The sequence below is a fragment of the Corythoichthys intestinalis genome, chromosome 16, assembly GCF_030265065.1.
Source record: "Corythoichthys intestinalis isolate RoL2023-P3 chromosome 16, ASM3026506v1, whole genome shotgun sequence".
NCBI classification, from domain to species: Eukaryota; Metazoa; Chordata; class Actinopteri; order Syngnathiformes; family Syngnathidae; genus Corythoichthys; species Corythoichthys intestinalis.
The window spans coordinates 21,432,698-21,447,730 of record NC_080410.1 but is presented as its reverse complement, the minus strand read 5'-3'; the positions used below and the strand labels follow the sequence as shown (position 1 = coordinate 21,447,730).

General features: G+C 38.6%; 1 protein-coding gene across 1 annotated transcript; it reads right to left on the bottom strand.

Moving 5' to 3' along the window:
* Positions 1-484: 484 nt before the first annotated feature.
* On the bottom strand, positions 485-7,681 carry LOC130904619 (myeloid-associated differentiation marker homolog). The gene is made up of 2 exons (XM_057817507.1): positions 7,317-7,681; positions 485-1,311 (listed from the first exon to the last, which is right to left on the bottom strand). The coding sequence occupies exons 1-2, from the start codon at positions 7,581-7,583 to the stop codon at positions 718-720; spliced, it is 861 nt and encodes a 286-aa protein (XP_057673490.1). The 5' UTR covers positions 7,584-7,681; the 3' UTR covers positions 485-717.
* Positions 7,682-15,033: the final 7,352 nt, after the last annotated feature.

Below are 15,033 nucleotides of genomic sequence, written 5' to 3'. Positions count from 1 at the left end.
GGATACAAGCGGCCGAAATGAGTTTCCTCCGCAGGGTGTCCGGGCACTCCCTTAGAGATAGGGTGAGAAGCTCGGTCATCCGGGAGGGACTCGGTGTCGAGCCGCTACTCCTCCGCGTAGAGAGGAGCCAGCTGAGGTGGCTCGGGCATCTGGTTCGGATTCCTCCCGGACGCCTCCCTGGAGAGGTGTTCCGGGCATGTCCCACCGGCGGGAGGCCCCGGGGACGACCCAGGACACGCTGGAGAGACTGTCTCTCGGCTGGCCTGGGAACGCCTTGGGATCCCGCCGGAGGAACTGGTTGAAGTGGCTGGGGAGAGGGAAGTCTGGGCTTCCCTGTTAAAGCTGCTGCCCCCGCGACCCGACCCCGGAACAAGCGGAAGATAATGGATGGATGGATGGATAAATAACTCGTTCAAGCCTGCCAGTAGTAGCTGAGTTGCTCAAACAACCGACTGATTTCACACTTGCACAAAAACCTCACATTTTATTCATTTGATGCATATATAACATGAGAACATTCATAGCACATCAGTAGATGAGTTTGCGACAGAGTGAAAGTGCCGCAATTAACAACACTGCATCAAAAGTAGAGTGTGTGTCTATCAAGATATGTGAATTTGACATCTCTTAATTTAATCATTTCTGACATCACATAACATTTAACATACACCGCGAGAAGGCTTTAAATGAAAACTTTCCAATTTTCAAAACTTGACTTTAGGTTCTACTTATAAAGAAGACCAGCCGGAAGGAATAAAATGTATCAACGATGTACGCAATAAGGTTGACACAAGTCATAACACTGATAACCACTAACAAATTCCACCCACACGAATTTGGAAAGTTATTGCAATAGGATGGTCTGGGATTATCCTTTAAACTGTAATAGGGCCATATGACTACAGCGGTGATGTACATCAAAACTGCCAACACATTGCATACAATAAGAACTTTATCAAACGGTGCTGGTAACAGAGACAGAAGTCGGCAGATGGTGAAGATTATGACAAGAAGGGCAAAAATTAAGCAAATGGAGTAGACAGCAACACACCATTGGAGCCCTGGGAAAAAATCGTACGGAACGTATTGCACACATACAAAGATAATGCAGGCAACGTAGGCCTCGAGCACTTTCAGGAGCCCTGGGACAGTGGAAAGAAATCCACTTATTTCTCCAGCTCTGGCTCTGGTCAAGCCGACCTCAGTGGCGTACAAAATGAAGGCCAGGAAGGAAGTCACACAAGCGGCGATCAGTTCAGCACATGTAGAACATGTGAAGAAGTTGGCGAAGATGATGGACGCACTAAGCTCCTGTAAAGAAATAAAATTAAAAAAAAGAATAAGTGAGTTTATTTGAAAATAGTAGCTCTAAAATCATTCTGGTTGTACATTTGTTTGTAAAAAGCACAGTAGTGCCATTAGCATGTAATCGGTATCTACTGGTCATTTAATTATTAATGAAAGAGATGAGAGTCCACTGAATCTCAAAGGGTGCGTCACTCTCTTGTGTAAAGACACTCCTTGGGAGTGTCTTTACATAAGTCCATTTCAATGCATAGGGCCTCTTTATTGTACTACATACTAGCTGTTATCTATTCTTAACTTGATGTCAGTTTGGATCAATTGATGTCTTTGATCTGCAATTCAGTACACACAATTTTTTCTAAATGGGAATAATCGTGTAAATAATTAAATTAGAATTTACAAATGAGTACATATGGCTTGATAATGTGTTCAAACCTGTACACAAAATTTTTCACAAAATCATCGTTATTTTCAAGGGTTCTAAGCCAGCATCCTAACATTTATGGGTAAAGACAACATTTTCATATCTGAAAAATCTTACAGCACACTACCAAAAATGAACCTCAGAGTATAAATACAGTAATGAGGTCCTTGTTTAGTTAGATTTAAAAAAAAAAAAATTGAATTGTTGAGGGGAAAAAAAAAAAAAAAAGGTCTGCTGTATTTTAAGCCACTGGTAGATACAGTTTTTGCCTTCTAATAGAAGAACAAAATTGTAAATATACATTTAAGGTAACCTATGTTTTAAATCACCGGTTAACTATTGAATCCTCGAGGTTTCTGACTTGTTTAGTAAAAGAACTTTAATAGCAACAACATGTTAAAAACCAATCTCTTGACTTAAATTTGACAGAAGAGTTTCAGCGCGTGAAGTCAATCGTTATAAACATACGCAGAGATTAAGGAGGGGCCGGGGGGGAGTAACGAAAAGTGTCATTGCTTGTCATTGACTTTCCTATATATGAATTTAAAGTGCTTATGACAAAAAAAAGCATGTTTATTTCATATTTCACGCGATATTATGCTCCTGAATGAAATGGACCGCTTGGATGTGCGTGTGAGCGATTTTTTTATTTATTCAATTTTTTCAATGCTGCGCCATGAGAATGAATAACTTCCTTTTTTGAGGAGGAATCCGAATGTCATGTCATCTGGGTCAGCATCTCACAATACAGCATTGCTTTATAGCATGCAGATGGACTGCGGATTTAGCTGATTTTGCGGATTAATTCGTTTATTTTTCTCATCACGCCAGCCAAATGTGCTGCAGGGTTTTGTTTCAAAAAGCCCCACCCCGAGATTGGCCAAAACAAGTCCGACAACTGTGGGACCATTGGATTTACGAGGAAGTGAGTAAACATCGTGTGTTGTGTAATGTCAAATACTGGGATCATGGCACGCGTTTTAATACAGAGGTGGCTTGCATTTTGTGGCTGACAATAGTCCTTGTCCGCTGAGAATGCCACCCGGCCGATGACCGGCGGCTTGTCGCACACCCCCCTTGGTCCTCTTCCTTTGCCCGCCGGGAGAGCGCTATACTCGGCTTATTGCCCTCTTCGTGTGCCCGGTGTTCTGTCAAATTTTGCACCCCATCAGAAATTGCAACTTTGTGGTAAAAATGGCCGCGAATGATTACAAAGTAAACATTACAAACTTTTTTTAAATAAAGGAATATTTACTATGATCATGGACAGACATGTAGAAAAGTTCTCATCAGACACATCCTGCCATGTTAGTTGCACACAACTGCACGACGCTCTCACTGTTTACGTCTTCGCTGAGTAGTTAAGCATTAATTTACGCTATATTCGTGTTGAACAAGTATGCTTACAATGTTACTTTATTATTTAGCACCTGTGGATAACATTGAGAGTCCAACTGAATGTAAAAGAGGGCTTATTCACAACAACAACAGCCTTGGGAGCAAAATATTATAGGGATGCAAAATTTGGCAGAACCCTGGCAATAGACCACTATACTCGGGCAGCTAAGCGCTCCTCCGATGTCGGCCAGTTTGTCCGGCGGTCTTTCTCCAGCTGCTTCCCTGGCAAACGAGCTCTCCTGACCGCAGCAGGGGAATGACGTTCGGGTTAGCATGTCGGCTAGCTGTCACGCCTCCTGGTTTTTTTAAGCTCTCCGAAGCCTGGGCAGGGAAATGACAAAAGCCGAACTAACTCCGGTGGCATAAAATATCGTTCGCGAGGTGCAAGAAGCCGATAGTTTTGACCGTTATGGAGTAATTTTGCCATGTCGTACTGAATAAATGCATCTTTAATATTTCATTTATTTAGGAATTGCGAAAAATACTAAGATAAAAAGAATATCCTGTAAAAATATTGGAGTTGAGAGATTGAAACAATGATGACATTTTGCTGCTTTGTGTCGTATTTTCCTCATTCTGAATCTTTCAGAATGAGGCTAAATTCTAAATTAGTTGAAATCGTGACCCTGCCGACGTCTTCCTCCAGCTGTCGACGCTAGAGTGCTATAATGACAGGCGTGGGTAAGCGGCATATTAAAAGACTAATTTATCGTCATCTAAGCTTTGTCTAATTGTTGTATATAGTTGAATTGTCTCAATATATGATTCTAATTCATATAATAAGGCTATTTAAGACTTTTTTTATCCTGTCATAGGCAGTTTAAAGTGCATGTGACATGAAAAAGCATGTTTATTTCATAATACACGCGATATTTTATGCTCCTGATTCCTGAATGATATGGACCGCTTGGATGTGTGTGGAAGCAATCGCTATATTTATTTAGTTGTTTGAATCCCGCGCCATGAAAATGATTGACTTCCGGCTTCGGTCTTCCATTGAGGAGGAGGGCGCTTTGACGAGTACAGGTGAAGGCGTCCATTTCACTAAACAGCCGTACTGTTGTGTATGAGGACTAAGGATTCAGCTGATTTTGCGGATTAATACGTTTATTTTTCGCATTACGCCAGCCAAACGGCTGCAGAAAAATCTTGCTTTATGAGGGAGAGGCGTGTGCGCCTTTTTGGAGTTTCAAAAGATTCCCATTCACCGTGGATATTGGCCAAAACAAGCTCTACTACTGTGGGACCATTGGACCTACGAGGAAGTGAGCAAACATCTTGTTTTGTATTATGTCAAATATTAATACAGCGATTACAAAGTAAACACTACAAACTTTCTTTGAATAAAGGACTACCTACGTTTGATCATTGATAGGCATATAAAAAGCTCTCCACATGCACATTAGCTGCACGTTAGCTGCACAACAATGAACTGTAAATTGCTGTCCTCCGGGCGGATTGCCGATCCGCGAAGACAATCGACAACCCAGTCGTCATGTCAAATAATCCGGGCTAGTTATGTGTGATTTTCCGCTTCGAAGACTTTGAAACATCACTCGGTTCGGGTTAGCATGTCGGCTAGCTGTCATGCCTCTTGGTTTGTTTACATTCTCCGAAGCCGGGGAAGGGAAATAACCTAACCTGTAACCTAAATGTCCGATTTAGGTGTCATAAAATATCGTTCGGGAGGTGCGACAGTAAAGGTGAAGTCGACAGTTTTGACCATTATGGAGTAATTTTGCCATGTCGTCCTGAATAACTGCATTTTTATTATTTCATATTCCATTTAGCACAAGACTGTTATTTGTCATGACCATACCATTTATTTAGCAATTGGGGAAAATACTTGGATAAAAAGAATATCCTGTAAAAATAATGAAGTAAAAAGACAGAAACAATGACATTTTGCAGTTCTCTTCGTCGTGTTTTCCACGTTGTGAATAGTTCCCCCTCGACGAGCTGACTGGTCCTTCTCAAGCCATTCATTTAGTTATTGGGGAAAAATACTTGGATAAAAAGAATATCCTGTAAAAATATTGGAGTAGAGAGACTGAAACAATGACATTTTGCAGCTCTCTTTGTCGCGTTTTCCTCGTTCTGAATAATTCCCCCTCAATGGGCTGAATAGTAAAACTGATGAGCCCAGTCTCCCGCTGACGTCATCCACCTGTTGGGGACGCTAGAGCCCTATAATGGTAGGCGTGGCTAACCGGCAGATTAAAAGACTAATTTCTCGTATAATGTATAATAATGTTATTTAAGACTTTTTTTCTCCTGTCGTATGCTCTTTAAAATAAAGACTTAGACCGGTAAAATGTTTTCTATAAAAGTTTCAGAGCAATAAAACAAACAAACAAAAAAAAGAATTATATGAACAAAAAATATAAACATTTTTATAACAAGCCAAAACTATTTTTCGAACAGATCATGTGACTAGCACCTTAGATGGTCATTTGCTTTGCTTAGTCAAAACCACCTGAGGACAGAAAAGGCAAAATGGATATACCGTATTGGCCCGAATATAAGACGGCCCTGATTATAAGACGACACCCTCTTTTTCAAGACTCAAGTTTGAATAAGACTTTTTGAACACCAAATTAATTTTTATACAGCAAATAATTACAGTACATCCTAAATGAATGATTATAACAATATATTTGAGCGAAAAAGCATGTTATTTTGCCTCATTCAGATCTTAATATCTGAACATTTAAATATGTAAACTAAAGTGCAATCACATTCGTAAATATATGGCTTCTGGTTTTTGAAATGTAAATAAACCAATCTATTGTGATAAAACAACAAAATTGCAATAACTGCATTAACCATCAAAGTGAAGTCTAACTGTAATTGCAGTCTTGAAACAAATCTGAATAAGGAAAAACATTGCAATAAAATAATGCAAAATTTTTAAATTTGAGAGTAGCTGAGATCCGTCATGACAGAACATCGCTTCAATGATATCTGGCGCCATCTAGCGTCGTGAATGGGTATAATGTCACGACCGCGAATATAAGACGACCCCCTCTTTTCAGTGCTATTTCAATGCAAAAAACACTGTGTTATATTCGGGCCAATATGGTATGTCATTTTTTCAAACCAAAGCTTTTAAAAGAAACAACGACTACTGAGCAAGAACCAAGGATTGAAGATGTGGACCATTAAATGCTTGAGAGCACCGGCAAAATGGTGAGAGGAGTTTCAATTTTCCCCACTAAAGTCATCAGTTGTACAACACAGCCACCAACGGGCGTACCATATTCTTCTCCACTAGGAAAAACGCACGCGCTCACACACGCACGCACGTACACACATACAGTTCGGATGCCTGTATTTATGAGCATGGGCTAAGCTACTAAGCGAGCATTTATCTTGTAAGTTAATTTTATTGCTGAAACTGCGTTTCGGGGTCATCAACATGTTTTTGCCCCCCTGCCACAAAAGTCAAACTCTGCCTATGGCTGTAACTGTCCTTAACCGCGATTAATAGATTGACCTGAGTTGTAAGCCCCAATATGGAAATTAGAAACTGAGGAGTGACTAGTGTTTTTCTGTTTGGTCATGAGTCTGTTAAGTTACTGGCCATTGCCAGACAGAAGGGAAGAATGCTGTTTAGATGTCTGCTGTCAGCCGACACGATGGATGGGGACCCTCGCTCGTCCCCACTATTCTCCCTGGCTGGCTGGCTGTTATTTTTCTTCATCCCCCCTTTTGACCTATGGTTAGCATCATCAGTCCAAAGCAACCTTCTTCCTTGAAAAAACTGTCTCAACTTTCTTGTAGTTAGTATATTCTACTAGATTGCTACTTTTAAATTTTAATTCTAATTATTAAATTTTACTTGCCTTTACATTGCTGGCGTACTGTCGATGGATGAGCAAGTACATGTTTTTGTCTTTTAATAAATGAATTATCATTTTGGGGAAGTGAAATCTGGAAATTTCCATTGCTACCCCTAACGGTCTCTAGCTGTGCCTAAAGTGGGCCAAATCACCTTGATAGGTAATCACAGACTTAAACCAAATATGTTTTCAGGATTTAGGTAAATTTATGGACATCTGGATGAATTAATCAACACAGATAATCAGTAGTACTCTGCACTCTGCACCCCTAACACGTATCATACAACAAGTAACTACAAGGCTGATAACAAAGACAGATATGAATATTTCAGAATAAGGATACGCACCATGAGTGTGGCCAACATGGCAAAGGCTGTGGTGAAGTCATCCCAGGAGATATAAAGGGAGCCGTTGACATTACAGAACTCCACTGTGAGTATGAGGATGGTGACGGCAAAGCATAAACACCAGGTGAACATGCAAAATGTCCAGAAGGAATCTGTGGACGTGATGACCGATGCTGCTAGGCTGAAGGAGATACATGTAAAAATGACCTCCAGTATCCGCACAATGCCCACAGGCGAAGTCAGCGCCCGGATGTTAACAGTCACCATAGTGACTATTTGTTATAAATCTATGTCCAATTTACGAGATGATCCTACAGTATTAAACTACACTAACCCAACCACTTACACTTGCGTGAGTGGCAACCTCTCAGCCTCCTACTGGAGCCCAACAGCTGAAGCCACACAGAAAAACGCGAACATGAAACTGCCACACCCTTTCCGCTGGCTGCGCCCATTTTTATGTCCTCTAATGGTTGACAACAACCTTAGATGAGCACGTGTGTCACATTAGCTAATATGTTTGCATGGGAAGTGATAGCTTTTGTTTGCTTATCGTCATGGTCCAGAAGTTGCACTTTATGGTTTCCCACCCAGTATGACACAGCTCACATGCTTCTTTCACCATTAAATCTTTTTGTTCATGATGGGGTTGTCTTATTAATAGCTGTTTTGGCAATTTTGTGGTAACCCAATATAGCCTAAGCTTTGAAAAATCATGAAAAATACCAACTGTAATTGTTTTGTTTGCTTGACTAAAAATACAGGAAGTGACCCAGGATTATATACTTTGCCCTTTTTTCAGGAGGATTTCAACTTTAAATATTTGGTATCATGTTTTCAACATTAACATATGTGTTTTGTGTGATATAAGTTGTAAAAGAGAAGGAAAAAACAAAAATTGATCTTACAGGCAATGGTGGTTCCTGGTTGCTTGGGGCAGCAAATTGCTAGGGGCGCATTCACGCAAGTGATTGTCTACTATTATAATTTGTGCCCCTAGCATTGCAATGACGCCCCCTGACTGCAGTTACTGTCTGCACGCAACCCCAAAAGGAGCAGGAGGCGGGGTCAGTGATTAGATTAGTTAACAGTGTCACTCACCTAAAGCTGACTTTTATTTTTAATGTGCAAATAATCCTTTTTTTTCTTTTCTTGAATATTGGACCTAGTTGTTGTGATGGCAGCTTGAAACTGAATCTTCGAAACGTGCTCCAAACCGATGACGTCTATTTATATTGAACCGCTGCTCCGGAGCTTGCTTCAAATCACATGACATATGACGTATGAAACCGGAACAATTTTGTTTCTTGAATGAATCACCCCTATCGGTTCATAATCCAATGAGGTTGGTCACAGACACTGGCAGTCTCAATTCTGACAGGTGACTGGCTGAGGCGATTTGAGTTATAGAATCTCATTACTTTATAATGGCGCTAACAAATATTAAATTTGCGGGTCGATCTCGTCGTCGTTCGTGTGCGTTTTTGCAATTGACTTACTGAGAAATCAATTTTGCTTGATCATTAACGAGCAAGTTAGGAAGAGAGGTCGTTTTGAAATGTGGGAGCACTATAATCTAGTGATGCCAGCGTGAAACTGAATCTTCGAAATGTGCTCCGAACCGATGACGTATATTTATATTGAACCACTGCTCCATAGCTTGCTTCAAATCACGTAACATATGATGTATGATACGGGAACTGTTTCGTTTCTTAAATGTAACACCCCTATCAGTTCACTGACTGGCTGCCTCAATTCTGACAAGTGACTGGCAGAGGCGATTTGAATTATAGTATCTCATTTTTTCATAACGGCGCAAACAAATGTTATATTTGCATGTCGATCTCGTTGTGGTTCGTGTGCGTTTTTGAGGTGACTTACTGAGAAATCTATTTTGTTTGATCATTAACGAGCAAGCTAGGAGGAGAGGTCATTCTGAAATGTGGGAACATTACGTATAATCTAGTGATGTCAGCTTGAAACTGAATCTTCGAAACGTGCTCCGAACAGATGACGTATATCTATATTGAACCACTGCTCCGGAGCTTGCTTCAAATCACATGACATATGACGTATGAAACAAGAACTGCTTCATTTCTTGAATGAAACACAGATATCAGTATCATAATCCAATGAGGTGGGTCAAAGACACTGGCAGTCTCAATTCTGACAGGTGACTGGCTGAGGCGATTTGAATTATAGAATCTCATTACTTCATAACTGCGCTAACAAATGTTAAATTTGCGGGTAGGTGTTGTTGTGGTTTGTGTGCGTTTTTGCAGTTGACTTACTGAGAAATCTATTTTGTTTGATCATTTACAAGCAAGCTAGAAATAGAGGTCATTCTGAAATGTGGGAACACTATAATTTGATCAGTCCTGATAAGGTATCTGCGCTGTCTATAAACACGTAACATAAGTAATGTCATTCTAAAACGTTACATAGCTAACAAAATTAAAGTTGAGTTTACATACTACTTCTACTTACGAAATAAATTGGTTCTGGAAGTAGTTTTGGAACTTTCTTTGGAAAAATTCAGGAAGTAGAGATCCATTTCCCATGTAAATGCCCTAATCCGTTCCAAGCCCCCAAAATTCAGACATGAATCTTTAGAAGGCATAAAAATGCACCAAAACATATACCAAATACATGTTACAATTAGATTACTGCACAATAAACACAAAATCAGAGATGTGCATAATTTAAAAAGGCAAGGGCAAGGCAACGCACATTTATATATATATATAGCACAATTCAACACAAGGCAATTGAAAGTGCTTTACATCACATGAAGATCATAAAAATAACATTAAATCAATAGAACGTAAAAACACAGACAATCGAAGCAGGAAATAAAATTGTTCATAAACATCATATTTAATCACAAATAGAATTAAAAAAAAAAAACTACTACTTCTGCTACTACTACTACTACTAATACTACTAATAATAATTAAAATCAGCAAAGAAGATAAAGCACAAGAGGAATAGAAAGTAAATAGCTTGAAATATATAGACAGTTATGGATATGCTGTGTAAAAATAAAAAGCATTTTTAGCGTTTTTAGTTTAAAGGAGCTAACATAACAGTTTGAGCATACTTCAGACCTTCAATTAAGTTGTTCCAGAGGTGAGGAGCATAATAACTAAATGCTGCCTCACCGTGCTTGGTTCTTGATCTTGGAACATACAGAAGACCAGTTCCAGACGACCTTAGGGATCTAGTTGATTCATAGGAATCTAACAAATCAAGCATGTATTTTCTGTATTTATAAACAATCATATATACAGTACCATATAGATACAGTAGCACATGTATTTTAAGAGAGCACATCTCTTAACGCTTTTGATAAAAGTCATCCTGTTTTTCTCTTTCCTGTGTGGACTGTAATCTCTGTACTTCCCGGTGCAGCTACAACTGTTGGATCAATAATGCAATTATACAAATGCAGGAGGCATAATGTTTTGATCTAATAAGTGTGCTTACAGTTCATGTTTCCCTGGTGATCTCCAGGGATGACAACAGGGCTGAGAAGAGTGCAATGAGATAAATGATGCTGCTCTTTCTTTTGACTGTTGGGAAAAAATCCCAAATTATTATTTAACTCAAATTATTTGATCCCAATACATTTTTTAATTAAATGAACATACTTCCATACCTTTCCTCACACATTATTAAACTGTCAGCACAGTGAGCTCATTAAGGTGAACAGCTATTCAAAAGGTAACTCTTAAGACCTTTGACCCTTTGTAGAGCAGTTGACTTCCAAAGGTTTGGACACACCTTCCCATTCATGCGTCATACATTGTAAATTCTCTCTGACGGTAATAAATGAACACATGTTGAATTCTGTACTCAGCAAACAAAGGGTGAAATAACTGAAAACATGTACCGTAATTTCTGGACTATAAGGTGCACCTGACTATAAGCCGCCAGCCACCAAATTTGACATGAAAACGGCATTTGTTCATAGATAAGCCGCAGTGGACTATAAGCCGCAGCTGTCCTCATTGTATTACGGGATATTTACACCAAAAGATATTAACTGGTAACACTTCATTTGACAATGGCAGACTGTCATGAGACCAAATAACCCACCATTAAGCTTTGAACCAATTGGCTGCAAAGCCTTATTGTCACTAAAAGCTTCATTTGGCCATCACTGCTTCCTTGGGGTAGACAGTCAACCTCTGCTGCCACCTGCTCTCAACACTGTTGTCATCCAACATTCCTCCTAGCATGCATGGCGGCGCTACAGATGTAAATAACAGTCATGTTCTGTGCTAATTATTTCTTCAGTTACTGTTCCAGTTGTTTCATTAATTCATGGTATTTGGTAACATTTTCTTGCATAGTGGTGCCATAATACTGTCATAAGACAGTCATAATTATTACATGACACTGTCATAAGCATTAATGAATGCTTATAATAGGTGTCAGTTAGTGTCATCCAGCAAATTATCTCACTTTTGAATGGACATAAAAGATCTGAGCTGGACATAAATGGATTTAGTGACATAATATGCCACATGACACATATTGACATCTGTCATAAGCATTCAGTAATGCCCATGATTGTGTCATGTCATAATTATGATGTTCTTATGACAGTCTTATGATGCCGCTGTCAAATAAAGTGTTACCTATTAACCCAAATAAATCAACAAATAAGCCACACTGGACTACAAGCCGCAGGATTCAAAATGAGGGAAAAAAGTAGCGGCTTATTGTCCGAAAATTAGGGTATAATATATATATATATGTGTGCGTAAATATATATATATGTGTAAATATAAATATACACATATATATACAGTGGGGCAAATAAGTATTTAGTCAACCACTAATTGTGAAAGTTCTCCCACTTGAAAATATTAGACAGGCCTGTAATTGTCAACATGGGTGAACCTCAACCATGAGACAGAATGTGGAAAAAAAAAAACTGAAAATCACATTGTTTGATTTTTAAAGAATTTATTTGCAAATCATGGTGGAAAATAAGTATTTGGTCTATACCAAAAGTTCATCTCAATACTTTGTTATGTACCATTTGTTGGTAATAACGGAGGCCAAACGTTTTCTGTAACTCTTCACAAGCTTTTCACACACTGTTGCTGGTATTTTGGCCCATTCCCCGATGCCGATCTCCTCTAGAGCAGTGATGTTTTGGGGCTGTCGTTGGGTAGTAACAAAGGCTACTATCAGTAACACAATGCGCCTCCAGGGACTCAAATCCTGCACTGCCAGACTAGTCCCCGCATGTCCCAGGTCTCTGGAGGTCATTCACTAGGTCCCCCCCGTGTGGTTCTGGGATTTTTGCTCACCGTTCTTGTTATCATTTTGACGCCACGGGGTGAGGAAGTAGTTGAAAGTCCGTGTTGCCCAACGACAGCCCCAAAACATCACTGGTCTAGAGGAGATCTGCATGGAGGAATGGGCCAAAATACCAGCAACAGTGTGTGAAAAGCTTGTGAAGAGTTACAGAAAACGTTTGGCCTCCATCATTGCCAACAAAGGGTACATAACAAAGTATATGTGTATGGCGGAAAACACTCACGTGACTTGAAGTTCCGCTCTGAGACCCCCAATTTGGCCAAATTTCAAAATTGTCCTATATGCTTGTGTAATACATCATTGGAAAGCTTAAAATTTTCTTTTCTGGGGGAAGAAAAATTTTGAACAGGAGGGCATTTAAAAAAAAAAAAATTAAACAGCAAAACCCTAACTGGAGGGGAGAGCACGCAAGAGCATAATTAAGGACGCCATGATTTTAACGAGATATTATCGCGTACTTACCTTGTTTCGATCCAAATACTCCATGTAGCATGTATCATCGAGTTTCAAGACATAGATGTGAATGGCAACAGCCCGATTTATGGAGGATTTTATGGGTCAAACATGGTAATATAACAAGGGTCGTGATGCAGAAATCGCAGACATCATGGAGTGGTTGAGATGTTCTTTTTCATTATTTACCTTTTTAAACTTTTTTTTTTTTTCAATTTTTCTTTGTTTGGCTCGATTATTTAGCATGTAAAATATTGGGGAAAATGCAACGGTAACAAACAATTAAACGATAGTTATGAGGTAGATATCCGTGACTTTTCTACAGACACTTTTTCCATTGTGATGTCATTTGTTTAAAATATGCATGTGAATAATATTTTAAAGTATTTTTTTAAAAAAAACTAAATATTAGACATCAATAAATGATTCTCAGCTAAAAATGACAGACATTTCGAATAATAATTATAATTACTGAGCTTCTTTTTATGGTTGGGTTGAAACAAAAGTGGTTGCGCGATGTCTGTAAATGGGGGTTTCCAGGGTAAAACGGAAAAATGAAAAATAGTTCGGGGGCTTAATGTGCCATGAATCTCCTATTGCAGAATATAAACATTTTTTTCTGTCAAACACAACAGTTGTTTTGGCTTAATACAGCAGTTTATTTTAAAGAGGGGTGCAAGAGCAAAAACTGCTTTTTCAGTCTTGTCTGTGTTTTCCGCCATATACTGTATATGAAAGTCATTATTTTAATTTTTATAATTAAAAAAAAAAAGAATAAATGTATGAATTAATACAATGTTAATAAAAAAGTAAATTAACTGAATAAAAAAGAATAAAAAAATACACTTTTAACTTATTATCTTTTAATAAATATTAAAATATTATATTCATAACTGTAATACTTACTATACTAACTATAACCATAAACTAACTAACTAACTAGTAACTGATTGCGTTAGATGTCCAATACAATTACACTCTGATGGCTGGCTATGAATGCTCATGTTTCAATGCCATTGACGGCACAGGATGTCCGATACATTTTGACTGGGAGGGGTAAACATTCATCCTCCCCTCCCAGTCAATTGATTGGACGTCTGGCACCGTCAAGGGCAGTTATTGATTTAAATAAGTGAAAAATAAAAACATAAACCACAATTCGTCCATAAAAGGGTTAAATAAAAGTATTTCTTCAATAAACAATAACATTTATTTATTTTGTGAATGTAGTCCTTATGTTGGACCCTATTTATCTGCAAAAGAGGATTCATATATTGAAAACACTTCTGTTTGAGGTGCAGTGGCAGTTTCTAAATCTGTCAATAACACGTTACATACAGTTGTTCAGTTAAAACCTTTATCAATCAACAATGCACATTACTGTATTAGATTTGTTTAAAAAGAATAAACTATTGTATTGCATGGGTGGTACAAGTTTACATTGTTTTTGTTTTCTTATCTATTGTACTACACTGACCTCAAGTGGTTATACAGTTTAAAGCGTTAATAATGCCCCAAAAATGTATTAGATGACCCTGAAGTTCGAAGAAAAAAAATAAATGGATGAAAAAAAAAAAAAACATCACCTACAGCGCGTGCCTTCCCTGGAGACAATGGAAGGATTTTCCAGCTTCAGGTCATGTAACAGGGTTGTACTCCACCTATAGCGTTTCATTACATTGGATAGAATCTAATGTTGTTTTTGATTCTTCTGATATACCATAATTCAGCGTAATAAAAGTTGCTCACACAGCATCCACTGTAACACGGTCATTCTGACAGAAAAAAGGTCGCTTTTCATGGTTTTTCATTTCCCCCCAGTTTTTCCTTCCCCTTTTTGGGGTTTGTATCATTAGAATTTTATTTCAGTTAACCGTGGGCATGCAAAGTTATTTAAAATGTTGAGATTAAGGGGTAAAAAAATAAATGT